At 41.6% G+C, this 25,651-nt stretch overlaps 1 protein-coding gene across 8 annotated transcripts in view; it reads right to left on the bottom strand.

Annotated features, from left to right (window-relative positions):
• Positions 1-209: 209 nt before the first annotated feature.
• Positions 210-25,651, bottom strand: part of LOC108538306 (phosphatidylinositol 3,4,5-trisphosphate 3-phosphatase TPTE2) — a 66,345-nt gene continuing 40,903 nt past the window's right edge. The window contains exons 9-17 of one of the 8 annotated variants that reach the window (XM_017886349.1): positions 22,792-22,853; positions 20,968-21,048; positions 17,247-17,352; positions 15,246-15,337; positions 11,188-11,280; positions 9,727-9,797; positions 8,035-8,126; positions 801-923; positions 210-333 (exon numbers count right to left, since the gene is read on the bottom strand). In XM_017886349.1, the coding sequence (XP_017741838.1) occupies positions 808-923; positions 8,035-8,126; positions 9,727-9,797; positions 11,188-11,280; positions 15,246-15,337; positions 17,247-17,352; positions 20,968-21,048; positions 22,792-22,853 (713 nt within the window). In that variant the 3' untranslated portion in view covers positions 210-333; positions 801-807. Of the gene's footprint in view, positions 1,088-5,262; positions 6,675-7,838; positions 8,127-9,726; positions 9,798-11,187; positions 11,281-15,245; positions 15,338-17,246; positions 17,353-20,967; positions 21,049-22,791; positions 22,854-25,651 lie in introns of those variants that run through there. The other 7 variants (XM_017886372.1, XM_017886381.1, XM_017886341.1 and 4 more) reach the window with 7 other exon arrangements.

The following is a 25,651-nucleotide window of genomic DNA, read 5'->3' on the forward strand; positions in this document are numbered from 1 at the left end:
CTTCCTGTACTTGGCAAGACCCAGGGGTAGACCTGGGCTACCAAATAAACACTTGTGTTCTTAGAGCTTGGTACCAAGAGCTCTGGCAGTTTCCTCAAAGAACTGTATTCCGCAGCAGTAGCAGTTTTATTTTCACCTACCTGCAGCCATTACTACATTGACCTCTGGAAATGTCACATCAGCTGTTCTCGAGACAAAATACCATTTGCTTTTTTTTTCTCTCGGCCCCGTCCCTTCGATGTTAAGCGGCGGATGGAGTCGGCGGGATTTGCCTCTGGCTTGCAGCATACCCAGTGGATTGTATCAAATCCAGAATTCAAGTTCTTTCCATGTCTGGAAAACAGGCAGGATTTCTCAGAACCTTTATAAATGTTGTGAAAATGAAGGTGAGTAAACACCTGTTTTCCAGCATCTAGTATACATCTTCAAATCTGAGATAAGAACTTCTCTGTTTTGATTGTAAAAAGAAAGAACAGTAACACAGAAACTTGTGTCCCAAATAGAGCACAGACACCTTGTCTATTACTCATAGGAATCCTCCCTTAAATTTGTATAACATGTAAAGTTCTACAAAGTACTTATACCTCCCTTATCTAATTGTCTTCATAACCACCCTGGGCAGTACTAATACTATAAACCAGTCTACAGCCTCAAGGTTGGTGCTCTTGCCACTGCCCAGGTGAAGCTGCAGAGCTGCAGCCCCCTCTCTCCATGTTTGCCTCTGTCTGGCCGTCTCAGGCCTCAGCTCTGCCCCATCCGCATCCTAAGAGTGAACCAAGCATGGAATTGGGGGGTGTTACCTGAGCATCAGTCAGTTTTGCCAGGAGACCTGGTACTTGTCCTTGTTTCTGTTGGTCTCTTTAGGGAAAGCTGGGGATGCGTCCTTCCATGACTTGCTGGTTTTAGCACTCGTCTGGATTTGCCTGTGTAAATATACCTGTGCTCTGCAGCTGCCTGGGTGTCCCCAGAGGAGGGATTGCTGCAGTCTTTGATTGCCCTTTTGTCTTCTAGGAATAATGGCCTTATATTCTGGACTGAAACCTACTATGATTCGAGCATTTCCTGCCAATGGAGCACTCTTTTTGGCCTGCGAGTATAGAAGGAAGTCAATGATGAGCCAGTTGGATGCATACCGAAGTGTCCTGGAGGGCCTGAGCCGAGGACAGGGGTTTGAGGACTACGGTTCATCTCAGGGTTTCTTGGAGTACAAGACCAGCGTGAAGTTATTCTGATTTCTTGGGGATTTTGCTTTTCTGTCTTCCCTTCTACCCTACATCTTAAATCGTATGGAAGAACCTCTATTTTGCATCATATCATTTCTGCCCATAATTGTACTGAAATAGAGAAGTCACTTCTCTTTCCCTTGGTAAAATAGAGAGTGGTCAGCAGCCTTCTGTGCCTAATTCAAAAGGCTGAGTATAGCTCTGTCAGGGCCTTTACATAAACTTCTACTTGCACATGCAATTTGGACAGTTATGTGTTGAGGGAAATACAGTTCGGTTCCATGTTTATTTCAAATATTACCAGAAAAACCCAGAGGTGATCATTTCCTCATGAAGATGCTCATAAATGGTTGCTTAACCCATTCTAGATGTAGGATCTGCTTAATGTGTGTACTATTCTAAGCGGTTGATTTTTTTTTTTAAATATGGAGTCTCGCTCTCTTGCCCAGGCTGTAGTGCAGTGGTGCAATCTCGGCTCACTGCAACCTCCGCCTCCCGGGTTCAAGCAATTCTCCCGCCTCAGCATCCCGAATAAGTGGGATTACAGGGGTGTGCTACCACACCGGGCTAATTTTTGTATTTTTAGTACAGACAGGGTTTCACCATGTTGGTCAGGCTGGCCACGAACTCCTGACCTCGTGATCCACCTGCCTCGGCCTCCCAAAGTGCTGGGATTACAGGCGTGAGCCGCCACACCCAGCCAAATAAAACATATTTGTAACCGACAAAAATGAAGGCCAAAGAAGGGCATTCCTTGTAGGATGATAAAGGCACGATCCAACCAGAAGACTTAGTCTAAATGTGTGCGCACCCAACACCGGAGCACCCAAATTCATAAAACAAGCTTTTCCTGGCCTACGGAAAGATTCAGACACACAATAACAGCAGGAGACTTCAACAACCCACTGACAGCAATTGTAGATCACTGAGGTCGAAAACTAACAAACTCTGTACTTACACTTGACGGTTGACCAATTGAACCTGATAGACTTCTACAGAACACTTTGCCCAACAAACACAGAAGATACATTCTCATGTGCACACAGAACATATTCTAAGATCAACCACATGCTTGGCCATAAAGCAAGCCTCAATAAATTAAAAAAGTTTGAAATCATACCAGGCACACACTCTGACCACAGTGTGACAAAAGCAGAAATCAGTATCGAGAAGATCTCTCAAAACTACATAAATACATGGAAATTACATAATTTGCTCCTGAATAACTCCGAGGTGAAAATCTGAATTGCACTTAAGGAACTAGAAAAAAAGAATAAACTAACCCCAAAGCTGGCAGAAGAGAAATAACTAAAATTAGAGAAGCACTGAATGAAGTGCTTTTTGAAGTGCTGTTTTTTTTTAAGACAAGATGCAAAAATCCACACAAAAGATCAATGAAACCAATAGTTTTTACAAAAAAATAAACAAAATGGATAGCCTGATAGCTAAACAAAGAAAAAAAGAGACGCGCCAAATAAGTACAGTCATGAATGACAAAGATGACATTACAACCAATCCCACAGAAATACAAAAGATCCTCAGAGAATACTATAAACAACTCTATGCACACAAATTAGATAATCTAGAGGAAATGGATAAATTCCTGGAAACATACAATCTCCCAAGATTGAATTAGAAAGCGATTGAAACCTTAAATAGACAAATGTCGAGTTCCAAAATCAAATCATTAATAAAAAATCGACCAACCAGGAAAAGCCCTGGACCAGATGAAGCCAGAGCTGAATTCTACCAGATGTACAAAGAACTGGAACTGGTTCTATTGAAACTGTTCTGAAGAATTGAGGATGAGGGGCTCCTCCCTAACTCATTCTATGAAACCAGTATCAGCCTAATACCAAAATCTGGCAGAGAAACACACAAAAACAAAACTTCAGGCCAATTACTCTGATTCACATAGACACAGAAATTCTTAACAAAATTTAGGAAACAGAATCCAGCAGCACATCAATAAGTTAATAAACCACAATCAAGAAGGCTTCAGTCCAGGGATGCAAGGCTGGTTCAACGTATACAAATCAATAAATGTGATTCACCACATAAACAGAACTAAAAGCAAAAACCATATGATCATCTCAATAGATGCAGAAACAGCTTTTGATAAAATCCAACATCGCTTCACGTTAAAAACCTCAACAGACTAGGCATCAAGGGAACATACCTCAAAATAATAAGAGCCATCTATGACACACCCACAGCCACCAACCTACGGAATGGGCAAAAGCTGGAACCAATCCCCATGAGAAATGGAACAAGACAATGATGCCCACTCTCCCCACTCCTATTCAACGTAGCACTGGAAGTCCCACCTAGAGAACTCAGGCAGGAGAAAGAACCGGCATCTAAATAGGAAAAGAAGAAGTCAAACTATCTCTCTTTGCTGTTGATATGATTCTCTATCCAGAAACCAAACACTCACCAAAAGGCTACTAGAACTGATAAACCAGTTTAGCAAAGTTTCAGAATAAAAAAATCAATGTATAAAAATCAACAGCATTGGCCGGGCGCGGTGGCTCAAGCCTGTAATCCCAGCACTTTGGGAGGCGGAGACGGGCGGATCACGAGGTCAGGAGATTGAGACCATCCTGGCTAACACGGTGAAACCCCGTCTCTACTAAAATACAAAAAAAAACTAGCCGGGCGTGGTGGCGGCGCCTGTAGTCCCAGCTACTCGGGAGGCTAAGGCAGGAGAATGGCGTAAACCCGGGAGGCAGAGCTTGCAGTGAGCTGAGATCTGGCCACTGCACTCCAGCCTGGGCGACAGAGCGAGACTCCGTCTCAACAACAACAACAACAAAAAAAATCAACAGCATTTCTATACACCAATAATGTCCAGGCTGAGGGTTAAATCAAGAACAGAATCCCATTTACAGTAGCAACAAAGAAAATGAAATACCTAGGAATGCAGCTAACAAAGGATGTGAAAGATCTCTACAAGAGCTACAAAACACTGCGGAAAGAAATCAGAGAAAACAATTAAATGGAAAAACATTCCATGCTCATGGATTGGAAGAATCAGTATCATTCAAATGGCCATACTGCCCAAAGCAATTGACACATTCAGTGCTATTTCTATCAAACTACCAACATCATTCTTCACAGACTTAGAAAAAAGTATTCTAAAATTCATGTGAAACCAAAAGAGGGCCTCCATAGCCAAAGCAAATCTAAGCAAAAGGGCAAAGCCGGAGGCTTCAAACTATAAGGCTATAGTATCCAAAACAGCATGGTACTGGCACAAAAGCAGACATATAAACCAATGGAACAGAGTAGAAAACCCAGAATAAAGTCTTACATTTACAGCCATCTGATATTGCAAGGCTGACAAAAACAAGCAATGGGGGAAGGACTCCCTATTCCATAAACGGTGTTGGGGTAACTGGCTAGCTATATGCAGAATAATGATACTGGACCCATACCTTTCATCAGATGCAAAAATTAACTGGAGATAGATGAGAGATTGAAATGTAAGACCTCAAGTGATAAAAATCCTAGAAGAAAACCTCAGAAATACCCTTCTTGACATTGGCCTTGGGAAAGAATTTTTCACTAAGTCTCCAAAAGCAATTGCAATAAAAACAAAGATTGACAAGTGGGACCCAATAAAACTAAAGCGCTTTGGCACAGCAAGAGAAACGATCGACAAAGTCAACAGACAGTCTACAGAACAGGAGAGAACATTTGCAAACTATGCATCCAACAAAGGTCTAATGTCCAGATTGTCAGAGAAGTGCAAATCAAAACCACAATGAGATACCTTCTCGCACTAGTCAGAATGGCTATTAACAAAAGGTCAAAAACAACAGATGCTGGCAAGGCTGCAGAGAAAAGGGAATGTTTATACATTGTTGGTGGGAGTGTACATTAGTTCAGCCACTGCGGAAAGCAGTCTGGAGATTTCTCAAAGAACTTAAAACAGAGCTACCATTTGACCCAGTAATCCCATTATTGGATATATACCCAAAGGAAAAAAGACCATTCTACCAAAAGACACACACTGATATGTTCATTGCTGTGCTATTCACAATAGCAAAGATATGGAATCAACCTAGGTGCGCATCGGTGGTGGACTGGTTAAAGAAAATGTGGTACATACACACCGTGGAATTCTACACAGCCATAAACGTGAGTGAAATCATGTCTTTTGCAGCAACATAGATGGAGCTGGAGGCCATTATCCTAAACAAATTAATGCAGGAACAGAAAACCAAATACCACATGTTCTCACTTATGAGCTAAACAACAGGTGCTCTTGGACATAAGGATGGGAACAGACACTGTGGACTACTAGAGGGGGTGGAGGGAGAGGGGTGCGGGTTGAAGAACCACCTGTTGGGCACTACACTCACTACCAGGGTGCAATATACTGATGTAACAAACTTGGACACATACCCCCATATGTAAAATTAAAGTTAAAACATTTAAAACATGAGTATCATTCTGATCTAAGTTTCTTGAGTTGTTCAAAGAATCATTCATTTTGTATTATAAGAAAGCAATACCCAAAGAGACCTTAAACAAGTTTTCCTTGAATAAACAAAAGCAGAATAGTGTGACAACTCATAATTTCCAGAAATTGTGGTGGGTCTTGGAGGTCTGGGGAAGAGAAACGTTAATGGTAATCTTATTTCAAAAAGTGAAATTCTTAAAATAAAAAAGGGCGTTTCCTTCCTTCCTGTATTTCTAGTACTGAAAAAGACAGATTTTAATCTTCACTGAGCCAGCTAAGTATTTTCCTCCCTATTCACCTAAACCCAGGACATAATCTGCCCTCTGTAGATTATTGCTGTGTGAATTCTAAAGAAATAGTATAACCTATGTTGTGCCTACACATGTTTCTGTCATATGAATGGTGTAATATTAACATGAAAGGAATTTGAAAGTATGTTCTATGATCTTTTCCTCAAAGGGGAGCCAAATCAGGGGAGTAAAGGAAAAGGCCTTTAGTTAGGCTGCTGCTGCACTGGCAGTTGGAACTTTTTTTGGAATATTTAGAGGAGAAAAAAATCACCCGCAGGGAGGCCGCTCACCAGCCTAGTGGGGCTCTTGGCTCCTGGCAGGTTGCTGCCTTCCATGCCTACCATGGCTCAGGGCTCTCCTCTCCTCTGTGCCACTCTGGTACCCACAGCCCTTATATCAAGTATTTTGTTTCCACTCAAAATTAAAAGCTCTTATGGCAAACTCCAGACATTGAGCTGCTGACGTGGGTGGTCCGAGCGGTTAGTGTGCTGGTTACAAAGTTGCTATGCTGGAGAGATTTGCCCTGAACTCTCAAACCCTGTATTTTCATGAACTGCTGCTGCTTTTAGTGCTTTCTGTAGAGTGCAGGGTTTTTCAGAAATGAGTATATCGTGTGTTAGCAGTGACACTTTCCTTACCAGTTGTTACCTTTCATTTCCTGATGAACTCATCTTGGTCTAGATTGTTGAGGGCCTTGCCAATAAAAGGAAAATCATGCAAATAAGAATAATGTCAATAAAGCCAAAATAGAACGTTTTCAAGGATAATCACGGCCTGAAGATACAGTGGCAAAAAAGGTATTTGAATAAAGTAACACCCACAGGCTGGGCATGGTGGCTCATGCCTGTAATACCAGCACTTTGGGAGGCTGAAGCAGGCAGATTGCTTGAGTTCAGGAATTTGAGCCCAGCCTGGGCAACAATGGCAAAACCTCGTCTCTACTAAAAATACAAAAAATTAGCCGGGTGTGCTGGCATGCACCTATGTGCTCCCAGCTACTCGGGAGGCTGAGGTGGGAGAATCACCTGAGCCTGGGAGGTTGAGGCTGCAGTGAACCAAGATCACACCACTGCACTCCAGTCTCGACAATCAGAGTGAGATGCTGTCTCAAAAAATAAAAAATACAAATAAAAAATTTGTTAAAAAAAAGTAGCATCCAGCACCAAAGAGGAAATAATAATGGTTTCCTGTAGACATAAGGCTAACCAGTGTTTGTAACGAAAAGGTAACCTCCCTTCAGAGCTCCCCCAAGCTTAGGTGAAGCTGGTTGTGAGCAGGAGTAGTGGATTTCAAAATAATACACCTAGATTACTCTAAGAACACATATTTCTTTTGACTTCACTTACAATTTTATACAAAAGCAGAAGTTACCAAAGATTACTTATCCTTCATATTTACCACAATCTTCTTACCCCAACCCCCGTGTCTGTGTGTAATTAAAGGAAGCTTGTTAAGTAAGCTACCTATTGAATGTTTGGAAAGAGAGAGGGTGTGCTGGGAGTTGGGGGACTGCCTGTATGAAACATTTCTCTCTTCCGGATTTAAAACTTAGTCTTTGTTGCCAATCTGTTAACAGTTTGTAAATGAAGGGGAAGAAAAATATATAAATTAGCTTTCTAATCAATCTGAAATTACAAATGTGAACCACAGCAGGGAATAAATACTTGACCAAAAATATGTAAGTAAGTGGGTGCTAGGCAATCACAATTTTTAAATATCTCAAGTTTTTGATATGAAAGTTCTATTTCAAAGTTCTTCAAAATGATGCTGAATGTTCCTGCATACTGTGTTCCAAATTTATGTAAATACAAGATGGAAACTGTGAAGTATGTGCCTTAAAAAAAAAAAAAACTGACATTTTATCTCTATATATTTAATAGATTTATCAAGAACATATGTAAACATATATAAATATAGATATATCATCAAGGAAGATTTAGGACAGATGAACATGTGGCAGGGGTTGGAAAGAACATAATTCTTTCCCAGAAGGGGAAGGGGGAACTATACTTAATCGGATCCAGCTACAACGTAATTGTAAGTCACTTCTCACCAAAAAGTACCTCCACTGCAAACTGTGGTGGATAAATTTTCCATGTTTTTTGTTTATGTGGATTATCCAATTCATTTCTTGGTAGATAAAGCCTAAGAATAGAAAAAAAAAATTATTACATTTTCTCTCGGGACTCACGGAAAAGCCATGCAGTTGGGTACCCACGTTAGAGCTGGAAGAATCAAAAAAAGAACCTCAGCATGAATAGAACCTCAGCCCCTTTTTTGTGTCTCAGTTGGCTCCTTCCACCTTTTTAGTGAGACTTAAAAATACTTGAATCTTCAGCAGCACATGAAACACATGCTGACTCTCTTACCACTGCTTTATATGGAATTAATGGCATCCAAGTTTAATTAAATATCTACATTTCTAAATGTGACAGAAATCAGTCAGGACAGACATGAATGAAAACCCAGTAATAAACTACTGTATCTCTTTTAATTTATGTGTGAGGTTTGCAAGTTTTTGAATTTTGACAATCAGACCTTGGAAATGACCTTGAGCAGTGGGATGTAACTCCCACATGCTGAGAGTTCCAATAATGGAACACTAGGCGTAAATTGGTTAACCTATTTACGCCTCGTGTTCTAAATGATAGAAGTTAGCGTTTTTGGCTAAACAACAATCTCATAAGTAACAAAAACAGGTTTACCAAGTAGTACGTGAATTTAANTCAGAAGAAAAGCTTATTGTTTGTATGCATCCAAAAAAAAACACTTGTAAAAAATTTCCATCAAATCCAAAGTTCACTGTATCAAAAGCCATGAAATGTTTTGCATTGCAAGTGTGGAGGCCAGAGGTTTAATTTACCGTTGCCTTGCTGGACTTAAGGAGTTACTAGATCCAGTTCACATTTGAAGAAAAGATTAGCACTGGATGTAACAATAACTCAATTCATGCCACATATAATCATAGCCACTTTTCAATTCTGACCTAAATCAGTCAAAAAAATGTTGTCCTTTTGTATTGAAGAGTATGGTTGACACAAAAAAAAAATCTCAATTTTTCACCATCACAAAACAAATGCTACTTATAGTGGAGAACTTGTATCGACTGAGAAATGAGTTTCCAAGTATGGTAGAAGGTTTTTTTGGAACAATAATCTCCAAGCCCAATTAATCATTTTCAGAAAGTTTTCCCAATTCAGTTTTAGAAAGCCACATTGAAATGGCTATTTAAATAGACTATTACTTAATGATATTTTTTAGCTGTATTCCTTAATACTGTGTCGTGTAACTTCTCCTAGATAAAAGTGTGTCAGTCAGCTTTTCAGCTAGCTGAAGCCTCCCTAGGTCCTGCCTTACTTTAGCACAAAATTTGGTGGTGGTTCGTCATTGGTAAATCAGCACCTACTGACAGGGACGTGACATATTGAAGGTGCTGAGTAGACTCATACTGAACTTCTCTAAGAGGAATTTTCTACCCCACTTAAGATCTGATTATAATACTTCTGAATTCATAACACAGTCCTATGGCATGCACCTTGAGGATACTGCAACAGTGGGTCTCAAGAACAAACGTATTCTTAAAATAACCAAAGTAAGAGGAGTAAGGCAATGGACAATGGTGGCTCAAGGATTTTTTGCTTTCTATAAATTAAGTTTATGACAACCAGCAAAAGACTTGCCATTACACTTTATGCATAGACATTGAAGATTAGGCTGTTTCTATGGGTTTATATTATATTCATACCTGTTACTTTGAATAAAAGATGTGTTGAACCAGAAGAAAAATGGACAATTGTCATAGTATTTAGGAAGATTCTAAAAGGAAAAAAAAAATTTCAAAGTAAAACTGATACCAAGAACTAATCATTCCAAAGAAATTAAAGTTCCTTCCTTTATTCCTTTATATATTTATCAAACAATTATAACCATTAAATATGTAGCACTCTGCAATCTATAACAATATACTCAAGACACAAAGGAGGAGGCTTGAAGAAAATGCTATTGTATTCTCTTGCTGTTTGTATCAACATTTTCAAGGAATAGTATTTTTCCCATGATAGGTATTTAACTTAAATGCTGATATTTCAATCTGGTTTCGATAGTGCCAAACAGACTCTGCTAAAGACCTATGCCTACATATACCCACGTATACTGTAGTGAATTCTTATAATTTTTTTGTTGCCTCAGCATCCCTTTTAAATATAAATTAGACTTTCTGATATTAGAAGTGGGGTTCAGTCACCCTCAGCAGTTTCCAGTTCACCACTTCCCAGTTTCTCCATGTGACTGATCCTGGTATCTGCCTCATGCAACCTTCTCCTGGTGGCCACTTCATCATGGGACAGCTAGATATAACCTACTTGACTCACCCCACAGACCCCCATACTCTGCAGGGACCATGTGGATATATCAGTGACTCATGGCTGCTTGCATTAAACCAAATTAGACCTCCCCACAGGAAACCTGCTCAGGTAGCACCTTACATCCCAATAAAGGCTTCCACTCTCAGGTCCCTCCCTCTCTCTCACTATTGCTCCCCACCCATCAGTCGAGCACAGGTCTCCTGGATGGATCCCCCTGCCAGCTGGCCCTGCAAAGCATGTTGCCCTCTTCTCTCTGGAATTAATAAAAAACTGCTTTGGTTATTTCATGTGTTGTATTGTGCTGCCTTCTCTGTTTCACCCAACTGAGTCACCCAAACCTAACTCTCTTTCCAGTCAGTGCTCCCAGCTACTCAGGAGGCTGAGGTGGGAGGATTGCTTGAGCCCAGGAGGCTGAAGCTACAGTTGGCTATGATCACGCCATTGCACTCCAGCCTGGGTGACAGAGTGAGACCCTGTCTCAATTTCTTAATTTTTTAAAAAAGGTGCAAAACAAAACGTAATCATTGCTATGCAGTAAAACATACCTTTTGGTTTTTTTGGGTTTTTTTTAGCATCTTGGCTTTTACTTTTTTTGTTTATTTTGTATGTTTTGTATTTGAGAATACATGTAAATTTAGAAAATGTAGACAATTTACAATTTAGAAAAAAACAAATGAACAAAAACTATTTACATTACATATGCTCCTTTAAAAAAATTTGTTATAGATCTGATTTATTGTTTTGCTCCCCCTCCCCTGTTGGGAATTGTAGTAAAGCAAATCTTAAATAAAATCATTAGACCAGACAAGAACAATGGCAGAGGCTATTTTGTGATCACTCACCGAAGAGAAAAACTGTACCTTCACGTCGTCATACAGAGGGGGACCGTTGAATACATCAATTAACACTCTGTCTGTTTCAATGTCAGGCAGTATCTGCGAATGAACACATGGAGCTGAGAACTATGAACCTAGATAATGGTAACAATGCAGTTCCTTTTCACTTATCATGACGTCCTATATTTATCAAGTACTTTTGGTTTCACAGCCCAATCACCACATGTATAAATAATTATGAATAACCTTTTCTAGTTGCAATACTGTTGTTTATATGTGTGTGTGTGTGTTTTGTTTTTTGAGACAGAGTCTCACTGTCACCCAGGCTGAAGTGCTGTGGTGTGATCTCGGCTCACTGCAAACTCTGCCTCCCAGGTTCAAGTGATTCTTGTGCCTCAGCCTCCCGAGTAGCTGGGACTAGAGGCACATGCCACAACACCCAGCTAATTTTCGAATTTTTAGTAGAGATGGGGTTTCACTCTATTGGCCAGCCTGGTCTCAAACTCCTGGCTTCAAGTGATCTGCCCGCCTGGGCCTCCCAAAATGCTAGATTACAGGCATGAGCCACTGCACCCGACCTGTTGTTAATGTCTTTTAAAGGCCAACATGTTTGAGAGTTATCATGAGACCCTTTTTTTTTTTTTTTTTTTGAGACAGTCTCACTGTCACCAGGCTGGAGTGCAGTGGCATGATCTCAGCTCACTGCAACTTCCACCTCCCGGGTTCAAGTGATTCTCCAGCCTCAGCCTCCCAAGTAGCTGGGACTACAGGCATGTGCCACCACATCCAACTAATTTTTGTATTTTTAGTAGAGATGGGGTTTCACCATGTTGGCCAGGATGGTCTCGATCTCTTGACCTTGTGATCCACCTGCCCCGGCCTCCCAAAGTGCCGGGATCACAGGCGTGAGCCACCGTGCTCGGCCATGAGCCACTTTTCCAAAGTCCTTCACTTTTAAAAAGCATTGAATTTTCTATTAGACTTTAATCAATTAAATGTTACTGTTTAACGTGTGTCATTTGATGTTCATGTGTTAGGGCCTTTTTTGAGAATACATTAAGAAGCTCAATTTTAAAGCTAGCATTGACATTCAAAAAGCAAAGTGTAATTCATCATGGTTTTTTATTTTCTAAATTTAAAAAATAACAACGGGGGTCTGTAACACTTGGAGGTTGGGCCTGCACGCCCCTCCCAAGGGAGGGAGAGTAGGGTCCCCCTGCTCATCATGTTTTATCAGAACTCTTGTGTTTGTCAATGGGATCTTTGAACTTGGCCAATGCAGGCTGCTGGATGGAGTGACCAGAGATAGGTCAAGTTTTGGAATGAATGACTTTGAAGTGAAGCTATTTCTTTGACTCACTCTCAGGTAAATAATGGCACCCACAATAGGAAAGGTCTACGGGAGGCCCTGTGAAAACACAAAAGGAGGTGCAGACTCAGTTGGCCCCTTCAGGGAGCTGTACACATAAGAAACAAGAGCAGATTGGTACACAACTCAACCTGTATGACAAAGACTGGGTGTGCTGTTACGCACTACTGGGGGCTAGTTAACAGAAGGTGCAGAATGCGAAAATTTCATTAAGGAGGTAGAAACTGAATTGGGCATGATAAATCAGTTTAGATAAAGGAAGAAGAGCTCTGAAAACAGAATCCAGTCCAAATGGAGGGAAAAAGACCAGCAATAACACAAAGTAGAAATTAGAAAAATGGGCCGGGCGCGGTGGCTCCCGTCTGTGATCCCAGCACTTTGGGAGGCCGGCACGGTGGCTCCTGCCTGTGATCTCAGCACTTTGGGAGGCTGGGGTGGGTGGATCACCTGAGGTCGGGAGTTTGAGACCAGCCTGACCAACACAGAGAAACCCCGTCTCTACTGAAAATACAAAATTAGCCAGGCGTGGTAACGCATGCCTGTAATCCGAGCTACTTGGGAGGCTGAGGCAGGAGAATCGCTTGAACCCGGGAGGCGGAGGTTGTGGTGAGCTGAGATTGTGCCAGTGCACTCCAGCCTGGGCAACAAGAACGAAACTCTGTCTCAAAAAAATAAAAGAAAAAAACTGGGAAAACAACAGCAAACCATGTCGGGCAGTGTGGCTCACGTTTGTAATCCCAGCACTTTGCAAGGCTGAGGTGGGCAGGTTGCTTGAGCCCAGGGGTGTGAGACCAGCCTGGGCAACATAGCGAGTCCCAGCCTCTACAAAAAATCAAAAAAAAAAATTGGGGGATTGCTTGAGCTCAGGAGGTTGAGGCTGCAGTGAGCCATGATCACACCACTGCGCTACAGCCTGGGCGACAGAATGAGACCCTGGCTCAAGAAAAAAAAAAAAAGGGAAAGGAAGGAAGGAAGGAAAGAAAGAAATAACCAACTAACTAACTAAATTAGAGTTGTGAGTTGTGTTCCAAGAGCCAAAAGGGATGACCCAGTTTATTTGGAATGAAGTCTGCTGGTCAAGCTACTGATGGGAAAAAGCTCAGGTATTAAGTTAGGGCTATTATATCTCAAGAGCTCAAGAGCCAAGGAAATAAGAGTGAAGGTGTTGAAAAATATGGTGGGGCATTTCCTATGGGACAGACAGGCCTGATAATGATCACACATAACACTTATTTAGTGATTTACAGTTTACAAAGAAACTTTCTGTATATTATCTAATTTAATTCCCATTACACTTGAGATGTGATATTGATTTGACAGATAAGGACACTGAGCGAAAGGTGTGAACTGGCTCTGACCACGGGCACACAGTGTGTCTTCTGCTCGACCTACAATTTTTCACAGTCAGAGCAGTATTTCAGGATGCATATTTCAGGACTCTATACATTGCATTATATAAGGAGAAAGAAAGGGTAAGGAGACCGCTGCAGAAATCTAGGCACGAGCAAAGGAGATTCTGGACAATGAGTGGCAGTGAGAACAGAAAGGAAGGAGAACACAGAAAATTGTCAGAGGCATAATGTACAGAGACTGATGACTGACTGGATTTAGGGGCCGAGGCGAAGAGAATCAAAGCCCAAGGCCTGAGTGGAAGAATGCTGGTGCCACTTGCAGAAGCAGAGAGAAAGCTCCTTGAAAATCCAGACTGGCTGATGCATTTGAGTCGGAGTAGAAACTGTTCATGTTGTAGCTCCTGCATCTACAACTCAGTGGGCGCTCATAAATATCTGTTCAGTAAATGAACAGGCAACAGTTGAAGCGAGGCGAATGGGTCATTCTTTAAGAATAAAGCATTTGCTAAGAACAGAAAGCAAAGGTCAGGCCTGGGTGAACGCCCTCAGGCGGGAGAGGCCAAAAAAAGTGGGTGGCGGAGAGGGGAGGCGGTGGCAGGGAACAGGGGCAGTAATAGAATTTGAGACAAAGGCCTGGGTAGGAATTCTAAAAGTTTATGGTTATTAGACATGAAGGATGCTTTCTTACTATTTCAGAAAAGGTATATAGTTTTAGGCATTTCTTCATTGTAGCAAAACATTGCCTCCCAGGTCCCTTTTGCTTTGGATAAAGAGGTCCCTCCTCAGTTCATTCACTCTTGCATTGTTCTCACAGGGTTCTCCCACAGAACCTCTGAGTTGGAATCACGTGGGACATTGCTAAGTCTATGATTCCTGGGCCCCATTCCAGATTTCCCGAATCATACTTTGGGGGGACAGCCTAGGAATGTAAATCTTTACAAGCTCTGGTGGTTTTCATGCACACTAAAATTTTAGAATGAGTGCTATTTAATAAAAGATAAAATGACTGAGAAGAAGAGAATTGGCTAAAAATGACCAGATATGTAAATTAAAATCCTTAATACATTCCTGGGAACATGCTCAGAGTTTGTGGAAGTGTGAAAGGCAAAGCAACACTGAACAGAAATAAATTCTGGAAAGCACCCTGAAAAAACTTTCGAGCAAACAGGTTAATTTATCTCTGGTTTGCATCCGAACCCAGTGACACCAAGTTGATGGTAACCAGAAAGCGTTACGGAATCTCTTTATGGTGAGTGATAGTTTAGGGAGGTGAACATTGCTGGTTTGACATTCAGCCTTAAAACAAACATCAGATTTTTTTCAATTCACATGTTTTCTCTTACCGAACAATTTCCCAATGAAGTACTGGAAAACACAACTTTTTTCTCCATTACTATTTGGACTTTTAGATCACATACATCACCTGTTTCAACACCTAAATGAAATTACAAAGGTAGGTTGGTTAGCGTGAAGATCAATATGTCTCACCAATTAACATCATGGATTGAACAGAGAAAACATTATCCAAGCTAACAATCTATCAGTAGTTACTTATTTGGTCTTGCATGGATTTTTGTCTTTGAAAGACAAGGTTTCAAGCCAAGTTCTGTCTCCTAAAGCAGATTTTATAAGACTGGAGAAGAGAAAAAAAAATACCTATAGTTCAGCTTCAAAGACTTAGAATCTCATCACTTTATCTTTCCAGAAAAAATATTTAGGGAAGGTAGGCCAGGTACGGTGGCTCACGCCTATAATCCTAGCACTTTGGGAGGGCAAGGTGGGTGGATTACTTGAGGTCAGGAGTTCTAAATTAGCCTGGCCAAGATGGTGAAACCCCATCTCTATTAAAAATACAAAAATTAGCCAGGCGTGGTGACACATGCCTGTAATCCTAGTTACTCAGGAGGCTGAGACAGGAGAATTGCTTGAACCCGGGAGGCAGAGGTTGCAGTGAGCCGAGATCACACCACTGCACTCCAGCTTGGGTGACAGAACAAGACTCTGTCTCCAAAAAAAAAAAGAAAAAGAAAAAGAAAATTCAGGGAAGGTGACTTGCAACCTTTCTTGCTAATGTGTGGCTTTCTTCAGACTTCTGATCATAATGATTCTTAATAATAAATACTGTAGTTCAACTACTTTGGCCCTACTTTAAGGCCAGTTCCTGATGCAATCTCTATAAAATATAGGATAGTTATATCCAAAATTCCCGTGGTGTTCAGTATATATTTACAAAGGATTTTTTGTTCCTTTTCTTCAATTCAAATGACCCACTTCCCTTAGCATTTCCTCAAAGACTTGGTTTCTCAGTCAATTAATTTTTTTATTGCTTGCCTCTCGACATTAATTTTAATTCAAATATGTACAAAACTAAAGGTAGAAAATTAAAACAAATATCTTAATAAACTAGTGTATTAAGTATCTTTGATAGATCATCTCATATGCTGTTTGTTTTCTTTTCATTTAATTTTGTTTTCACTAACACCATGATATTCATTTGTCATTAGAAATCACAGTTTCTTGCCTCAGTTCCCGCTTTCCCATTCCAGGTGCAGAACTTCTTTCTATTGATGTCGACCAGTAATCAGTGAAATGTAGAACTAAACTCAGAAGGCTAAAAATCTTAGGCTGTCTGTGTGGACACCAGCATCCTGGCACCATGGCACCTATAGCACCCAGCACTGGCACCATCTCAGGTCCACAAGCTGGCTGCTAGAAGAGGTTTGCCTTAGGGGTTCCGAAGCATTGCCTCACTGCTACCTCTCTGGCAGTGGGAGTGGTGAGGCCCCATCCCTTCCACGCAGACACATCTGCTTTCCCACCTCCCCTGAGTGTGAGCTGTGAGTGAGAGGGTTACAGATGGAGGAGAGAGGGGAAAGGGAGAGCCCAAGGCGATGAGAAAAAGGTATGCCTCTAAAAGAAGGTGAGAAAACGATAGATCTGGAGACACCTCCACCAAGGCAAACTCGGAACTAGAGGTGGTCGTGAGAAATAAGCAGTCTCGAGGGCACATGGTCCTCCTCCTCCTCCCTCATCAGAGGCTCACTCTGCCCTGAAAATTCCACCCTGCGTTGAGACCAGAGGAGCAAGGAGAACGAGAGAGACGGGAAGGGGTGAAGTTCCCCAAACTGGTGATGGAAAAGAAAAAGTGAAGAACATCGAAGGGCTGGCAATCAATGGGCAATTGCAGGAGGAGGGGCATACAGGAGGAGGAGATCACGTGTGAGGACATGTAAGACGACAGGTGTGAGTCAGATCATTGGTATGTACAACTATGAGCGAAACCCTCCCAGAGTGGGAACACTGGCCCTCCTGCCCAATCCTTCAATTATACATAAAGCACTTACCACGAATCGAATAAATAATCAATCTTTTTATAAAGAGTATCCGTCTTGGAGGGAGATTCCAGTTGTAGAGATGTTTCACTTGTGCAAAATATCCAACATATCTATTCTGAAAAGCAACAGAAACCTTACTTTAAGCGGAGATGAAAAGTCTAAAGTCAGCATTCCTTTTTTTTGCATAAAGCTTGTAAAGGAGGTAAGTAATTAAGAAAACATTGACTGGATGCCATTGTATAAGCAGACATTTTTCGGGATGCTGCCTCACAACTATCTACCTCGAGGGAAAAATACTGAGTTCAGAGCAATGGGGAAGTTAACAAGGATGGAGCCAGGTCCTGTTTATCGGCTGCCTATGGTGGAGACAGCATCTAATCAGCACAACAAAACAGTTACAGCATCATCAGTGTCCAGAGAGAAGCTGAGCTGTGACTGAGTTGGAGGAAGGCTTGCGGTTTGGTGAAGAGCAGCTTCCTGGGCATGCGAGAAGACGGTGTAAGTGAAAACCCCAGAGGATGCCTCCATACCTCAGTAGCAGGTTTCCTGTCATTCTTCTCTGGTTCCTGACAGCTAAAATTTCCTCACTCTGCATTTCCTCAATTCTGTTTTCACAAGGAAGCCCTGGAATCCTCTTAGCCTTGTCCCTTCCCTGGGGCAGGCTGTTCACAGTGGCTCTCCCCTGACTCTTTCTTCAAGGTATTGAAGAGCTCTGGTCCTGAATCAACTGGTTCAGAATTCAAAAGTTGGCCATCATGGTGGCTCCCGCCTGTAATCCCAGCACTTTGGGAGGCCAAGGTGGACGGATCACCTGGCATCAGGAGATTGAGACCAGCCTCGCCAACAGGGTGAAACCCTGTCTCTACTAAAAGTACAAAAATAAGCCATGTGTGGTGATGGGCCCCTATAATCCCAGCCACCCGGGAGGCCGAGGCAGGAGAATCACGTGAACGCAAGAGGTCAAGGTTGCAGTGAGCTGAGATTGCACCAATGCACTCCAGTCTGGGCGACAGAGCAAGACTCTGTCTCAAAAATTAAAAACAAAACAAAACAAAAAAAACCTCATAAGTTCACAGACTGTTCCTTACCCATTGGGAAATGTTCATTAAAGTAACTAACTGCCATACTTTCCTTTAGAAAGGGCCAGTCATGAGGAAGGCTCATGAAAGTTCTTAACTTAGGAGTAGATGTAGTCAGTAGAATGGCCCACAGCGCAGGATCAGAATGTGATGGTGTCTGAGAATCACCAGCAGACACAGAGGGCACTCTGTCCTAAGGTCTTGCCAACAGAGCTCTCAAACGTGCAGCTGAGTCCCATGTTGCTTTTTCAGCGAATCAGAGAAGATTCAGTTGCAGCCTTTGTTGTGCTAGTTCTGGACTAAAGTTAGGGAAACTATGCAGGACTGTAGAAGAAATGGGGATGGGGAGATGTGTGGGGAGAGTTGCTGAAGGAGCTCCATCTAGTATCCCCTTAGCTTCTGCCACTAGATTCTCCACCTTTCCCTAAGGGCTGTAAACCACCAGGGCCCTCAAGCTGCGTGTACTCCCATGCTTCCTTCTCCTACAACCTAAGACAACATGGACTTGTAGTAGAAATTAATACAACCAACACATGGGAGGCACTCACTGCAAACAAAGAAGATACTATGAGAAAAGGGTGGAAAGATGGGTAAGCCATGGGCTTTGCCTTTAAAGGGACACAGAAATCACCACTTCAATTAACTAGAGAATAACACGAAGTGACGTAGTCCCTAAAAGAAACACAAAGGGCTTTAAGAATTGAAAAAGCAAGAGACGACTTCAGGCTGAGAAGGGAAAGGGACTCTAGGAAAAGGGACACAAGAAATAGCATGAGGGTATGAAGTGTCCATAGGCTGGGAAACAACAGCACACAGTCTAAATGTGTGGAGTGTGGGATATGTGCATGCACACAGCGGAAGAAAAGGGTGGAAAAGTCAAACTGCGGCTCCTGAGTGCCAGGTTGAAACATGTAGTTTATTGCCATTGGCAGTGGGGACATAGTATGGATTTTGAGCATGGAAATGGCAGGATTAGGGCTGCACTTCAGTAAATTCACCTATTACTTTTAGCTTAAGGTCTATGACTGTCTTTGTTTTGTTTTGTTTTGGGCTTGGGTGTGGGAGCAAAGTATCAGTGGATAAGGCTGAGTTCTTCTGGCCCAAACTCAAGGTTTGGGGCCAGTAGTTAGAGAGTTCCTCTAACGGGGCCAAGAGTACTTACTCAGCTCCCACCACTTAAAGAAACACTCATTTACAGCCACATCCAAATCTATTCAGGAATTCCCAACCCACTCTCACTTCGGTTTCAGGGGCAACATAGAAAAGGCAAAATAAATGAGAGGCTGTGCACAGCACGGGCTTCAGAGACTGACATCTAGATTTCAGTCCTTGATTCAAAAGTTACTTTCTCTGAACCTCAATTTTCTAATTTATAAGATGAGAATCATAGTAGTGCCTACTCATAGAGTTACTGAGAATATTAAATGAGACAGTGAATATACAACTCTTAGAATAGTTCAGCAAAGTCTAGAATGTTATAAATGCTATAGGATAAACATCCTGGTTTCTGCAATAAACAAATTACAAGTAATAAAAAATGGTGAGAAATCTCTGAACTTAGATTCTTAAGAGAGACTTAGGAGACACAGCAACCAAATGAAATATGTGGACTTTGTTTGAATTCTGATCAAACAAACTAAATTTTCAAAGATTTGAAAACAATTTTGGAAACAAACATGGACTACAAATTTGATATTAAGGATTTTTAAGGTATAATATTTTTAGACATGATAGAAAATGTTAAGGTTTGTGCTTGTTTTAAGAGTACTTAAAGGTCATACTAAAATGCTTGCGGGATAAAATGATCTGACGGCTGAAATTTCCTTTAAAATAACTCAGATTTAGGGAAAGCAAGAGTGGAGAGGGGCTGGGAGGTGTGAGTGGAGTGGGCACAGAATGAATGAAACGTGGCTGGCTGCAGGCTGAAATGACTGCTGCAGCAATGTGATGACTATGTGAGGATATATTGTATGATCCTCTGGACTTTTGTATATGATTAAAATTTTCCATAACAAAATGTTTCTAAAACAAGAAACAGAGTAACAGTGTGGATTTCCTACAGGCGTTATGGGTATTAAATGAGAGATGTGAAAGTGCAATACTGTCTGGTATACGGAAGGGGTTTTGGAAAGTTTATTTCCCCTTTTATTTTCTCTTGTAAAATACACCTTCCCGACACACAGAAAAGACACACACACACACACACACACACACACACACGTACCAGGAGTCATCCAAAAACAGTCTTTGTGATGTTTTGCAAGGGTTGAATTGCCCTAGTAAGGGTTTGTGAAGAACTTGGATCTTTTTTACATTGAAATCAAAGGCTGGTGATTTCAGATAAACTTCAGGGTCCTGGAGCCTTGGGTACTGGACCTTCCTGCTTTGGGGAAGTAATCAACTCCTGAGCTCCGCAAACAATAACCAGGACAGAATAGAAAGCAGGATGCTCTGGGGAGAAGCCAAAGCCCCCAGAATGTGGGCAGCTCCTGAAGCATGACCCTCAGACTCGGGAGGGACCAAGGCCTGTCGCAGGGCACCCAACTGCTGCTGCCTGATCACCAAAGAAGAGTCTAAAATGAAATCAAGTAACAGGTGGCAATCTTAACCCACTCCCCTAAAAAACTCCCACTTTTTAAAAGAAAACTTACCTGAGAAGGAGTTTCTACTCCCTGAAATTTACTGCTGTTGGTTTTATCTGTTCGCCTTTCTCCAAAATAATACAGGCTTTCCTACAAAAGAAAAGGGTACAATCCAACCATGGTTCATTTGCACTCTTTCCTTTCCTATATGAAGTACCTTAGTGTTTCTACGCCCACCTTCTTTCCTAAAGTCAGTGATTGGTTTGTTTGTTTTTTGGTAGAGTCTTGCTCTGTGACCCAGACTGGAGTACAGTGGCAGGCAACCTCTGCCTCCTGGGTTCAAGCGATTCTACTGCCTCAGCCTTCTGAGTAGCTGGGACTACAGGTGTGTACCACCATGCTCAGCTAATTTTTTGTATTTTTAGTAGAGATGGGGTTTCACCATGTTGGCCAGGCTGCTCTCAAACTCCTGACCTCAAGAGATCCGCCTGCCTCAGCTTCCCAAGTGCTGGGATTAAAGACGTGAGCCACCCGTGCCCGGCCACAGTGATCTTTGGGCAGAGGCTACCCAAAATAACAAATTTAGGACTTCTCTCATTCAAGGATTCACAAATTCATAAAATTTTAGAGCTGGAAAGACCTTAGAAAGCATCTGGTCCAACCCTTCTTTCCATATTACAAATGACAACACTGAGACCAAAAGAAAACCAAGCAATCTGCCCTGGAGATGCTGCAGCCAGTTAGGAGCAGCTCAGGCCTGGAATACAGGTCCCTGGATCTCAGTCTAGGGCTCTGGATCAATAGCTGCCAATGACTTTCAAACCGTTTGGTTTTTTAAGCTGCAATCCCCATTAATAAACCTAGGAGACACCCACACACACCAATATTTAAACCTCTTGGTATTTTCTATTCTGCTCTATTCCACTTTATTTTTAAAAGATGTCAGTTACAACCCAGTAACTTTATTTTACAACTCACTGATAAATCATGATCCATAGCTTGAAAAACACCATCCTAGAACATCCATTTTCAAAATCTGTGTATCTCAAATTAGGGAAAGCAAGGTGGTGGAACTGGAGTGCTGGGCATTGAGCGTAACCACCACCTCTTCCCGAGACCGTCGGCCAAACGACTCGAGTGGAGCTGCTGGAAACGGCAGCATCTCAGCAAGAAAATGGCAGAAAGAAAAATGACTGAGAACTCTGCTTTAAGTGGAAACAGCCCACCTTGTCTTATCAGAAATTTCTAGAGGTCACAGACTCCACATGTATTGACTAAGCAAAACCTTTCATTCAGGAGAGGCTTTGTTTTGAGTTGTGAAATGTTGCTTTTTATCTACCTAAGAATTGTGAGGACGGTCAAGGCTAGAGTTATCTAATTAAGCTTGATACTATTCTCATGAGGAAGGAAGAAGTCCTGGTACTGGCAGGAGTAAGAGCAGGGCCAGGTGAAGTGAGGGAAGCATCTTGATTACTGAATTTTTTTTATCTGTGTAACATGGTTTTACTCCCCTCACCTTAGTCCTTCCCCAACAGGTCCTGTCTTTATTTAAAATGTTGATATTGTATACATCACAAATGTTTTGCATTAATTTTTATTGTTAAAATATTGCACTAAAATTATTTTAATTATTGAAATTTTTAGCATTCCCTTAAATTTTGCACCTCATTGACCTCACTCTTGTCCCAGCCCAAAGAGATTCTTAAGTCAGCTACTAACTAGTGCATGGTAAACAAGAAAGTATCAAAAACAGAGTTTCTAAAAACTGCTTCTCTAATTACAATTTTACTAAGCATCATGACTAAAATAATCATGTTAACGTCCTACCAGTGATGTTTCAGAACTAGCAAACTCAATTATCATAAGACAAAGTTTGTAGAACATCTTTCATACCTCTGCAGTTAAAAATATTTCGGAGGCAATAAGGAAGGCACAAATCATAGTTCCAGTTCTTCCTAAAAAAGAAAAGAAGTTCAAGGAACACACGTGGTATAAAAATACACTCAGAAATATTCAAGGAGTGCATTTTAAGTTGATTTTCTTTCTTTTTTTGAGACAGGGTCTTGCTGTGTTACGCAGGCTGGAGTGCAGTCGCACAATCTTGGCTCACTGCAACCTCCGCATCACAGGTAAAAATACGCAAGTTACATTTACAGTAAAATTATCTCTCACCACCTGTCCACAAAAGGACACGATGAGGTTTTTACTAAATCTATAAGAAAGCAATGAATCATGTCTTTTATAATTTTTTTTGGATAATAGTAAAAAAGAAAAATTCCCAACTCATTTAGTATATTAATATAACTGATTCCAAAATTGCACAAATACAGTAGAAGATAACTTTACACCAGTCTCACATACAAATGTAGATTTAAAATATACACATATTTTAAAGTGAATTCAGCAATGTAGAAACACCATGTAGCAACACCAAGTGCCACTTCTCTTAAGGATGCAAGGATGTTTCTTCCAAGATGGCAGATGACAGGCTTTAGCATGTCTCAGTCATTTGGAAAGAGCAAGCAAGTACCTAAAGACCAACTCTGTGAGCTTTAATTCAAGAAAGAAAATGGCAATTCCCGGGAATTATGAAGGACATCCCAGCTCCTGGGGAGGACAAGGCAGGCGAGCGCCCCATGACAGCACTGGACTGACAGGAGGGTGAGTGGCGCCTCAGTGTGACAGGCAGACAGCCCCGTCTCCTCCTTCCACCGGAGATCCGAGCCGCCGGCAGAGGAAGAGCTTGGAGCTAACTTGAGGCGAGACTTGGAGACTTCTGTCAGAGAAAGACACAGGGAAACGCTGCCGGCATTTTCCCAAACCTGGACTGAGAGCTGGACAAGACCGGGGGATCTTCCCTATCGGGCTCCACCCATCTTGTGCCCCCAGTCCCCTACCCCTAGGGCTGAGGAGGGAGCTCCCATTACTGTGCACTCTGGAAACCAGCCCATTGCCTGAGGCAACCGAGAGCTCCGCCCAATACACAAGGACCAAGCACGCAGCCAGCAGCTCCGGCAACAGCCCGCTCTTACCCATGGCGCCATCTACTGGCTTGTAGGTCAAACCACACACGCAATATAAAACCTGCAGACAAGTGCACAGGGCTACAGAAGCAAAGCCAAAAGACCCTACCTAGCATGCTCTACAGTCCACCCCCTAGGGAGGAGGGAACGGGAAAGAAGAAAATAATAATAATAATAATAATAAATACAGGAGAGGGAAGAAAAAGAAAAAATCCTACCCAAACAAAAATAATTACACAGATTAGAAGTGCTAGCGTCCCCAGATGAAAAGGACCCGTGCAAGAATTCTGGCACCATGAGAAATCTGAATGTAGTGACACTACCAAAAAAATCACACTAGCTCTCTGGCAATGCTTCCTACCAAAAGGAAAACTCAGAAATGACAATAAACAATTCAAAGCTTGGGTTGCAAGGAAGTTCAATGAGATTCAAGGTTGAAATCAACAAAAAGAAACTTCTAAATCAATCCAGGAAATGAAGGAAGAGATAAACATCTTACAAGAAATCAATCAGAACTTCTGGAATTAAAAAAACTAAGCTAAGGAATTTCAAAATACAATTGAAAGCTTTATCAATAGACTGGACAAAGTAGAAAACATAATTTCAGAACTTGAAGACTGGTCTTTTGAACCAATCCAGTTAGACAAAAATAAAGAAAAAAGATTTTTTAAAAGTGAAGAGAGTCAGAATATGAGATTACGTAAAGTGACCAAACCTACAAATTACTGGCATTCCCTAGAAAGAGAAAAAGAAAACAACCTGGAAAACATATTTCATTTCTTGAAAATAATTTAAGAAAATTTATTGAATCTTGCTAGACAGACATCTAAGTACAATAAAGCCAGACAGCACCTGTGAGATACTTAAAAAAATGAACATTACCAAGGTATATACTCACCAGACTGTCCAAGGTCACCGTCAAAGAAAAAGCCCTAAAGGCACTAGAGAAAAAGGCCAGATCACATACAAAGGTAGCCCCATCAGGATAACAGCAGACTTCTCAGCAGAAACCTCACAAGCCAGGAGAGATTGAGGGGTCTCTTTTCAGAATTCTTAAAGAAAATAAATCATAATCAAGAGATTCATATCCTGCCAAACTAAGCTTCATGACTGAAGGAGAAATACAAACATTTTTCTAGAGAAGCAAATGCCAAGAGAGTTCATTACCACTAGACCAGTCTTACAAGAGATGCCTAAGGGAGTTGTAAACATGGAAATGAAAGAATGATACCTGCTATCATAAAAACACACTTAAGTACATAGCTCACAGACCCTGTAAAACAACCACACAATAGAAAGTACAAAAAAAAAAAAAGGCTAACAATGTCATGATACCATGAAAAGCTCACATGTCGATATTAACCTTGAATGTAAATGGTTTAAACACACCACCTAAAAGTCACAGAGTGGGCCGGGCACGGTGGCTCATTCCTGTAATCCCAGCACTTTGGGAGGCCAAGGCGGGCAGATCACGAGGTCAGGAGATCAAGACCATCCTGGCCAACATGGTGAAACCCTGTCTCCACTAAAAATATAAAAATTAGCCAGGCGTGGTGGCACATGTCTATAATCCCAGCTACTCGGGAGGCTGAGGCAGAAGAATCACTTGAACCCAGGAGTCAGAGGTTGTGGTGAGCCAATATCGTGCCACTGCACTCTAGTCTGATGATACAGCGAGATTGTGAGGGAGGGAGGGAGGGAGGGAAGGAAGGAAGGAAGGAAGGGAGGGA

The sequence above is a fragment of the Rhinopithecus bieti genome, unplaced genomic scaffold, assembly GCF_001698545.2.
Source record: "Rhinopithecus bieti isolate Rb0 unplaced genomic scaffold, ASM169854v2 scaffold_1014, whole genome shotgun sequence".
In the NCBI taxonomy this organism is placed as follows: Eukaryota; Metazoa; Chordata; class Mammalia; order Primates; family Cercopithecidae; genus Rhinopithecus; species Rhinopithecus bieti.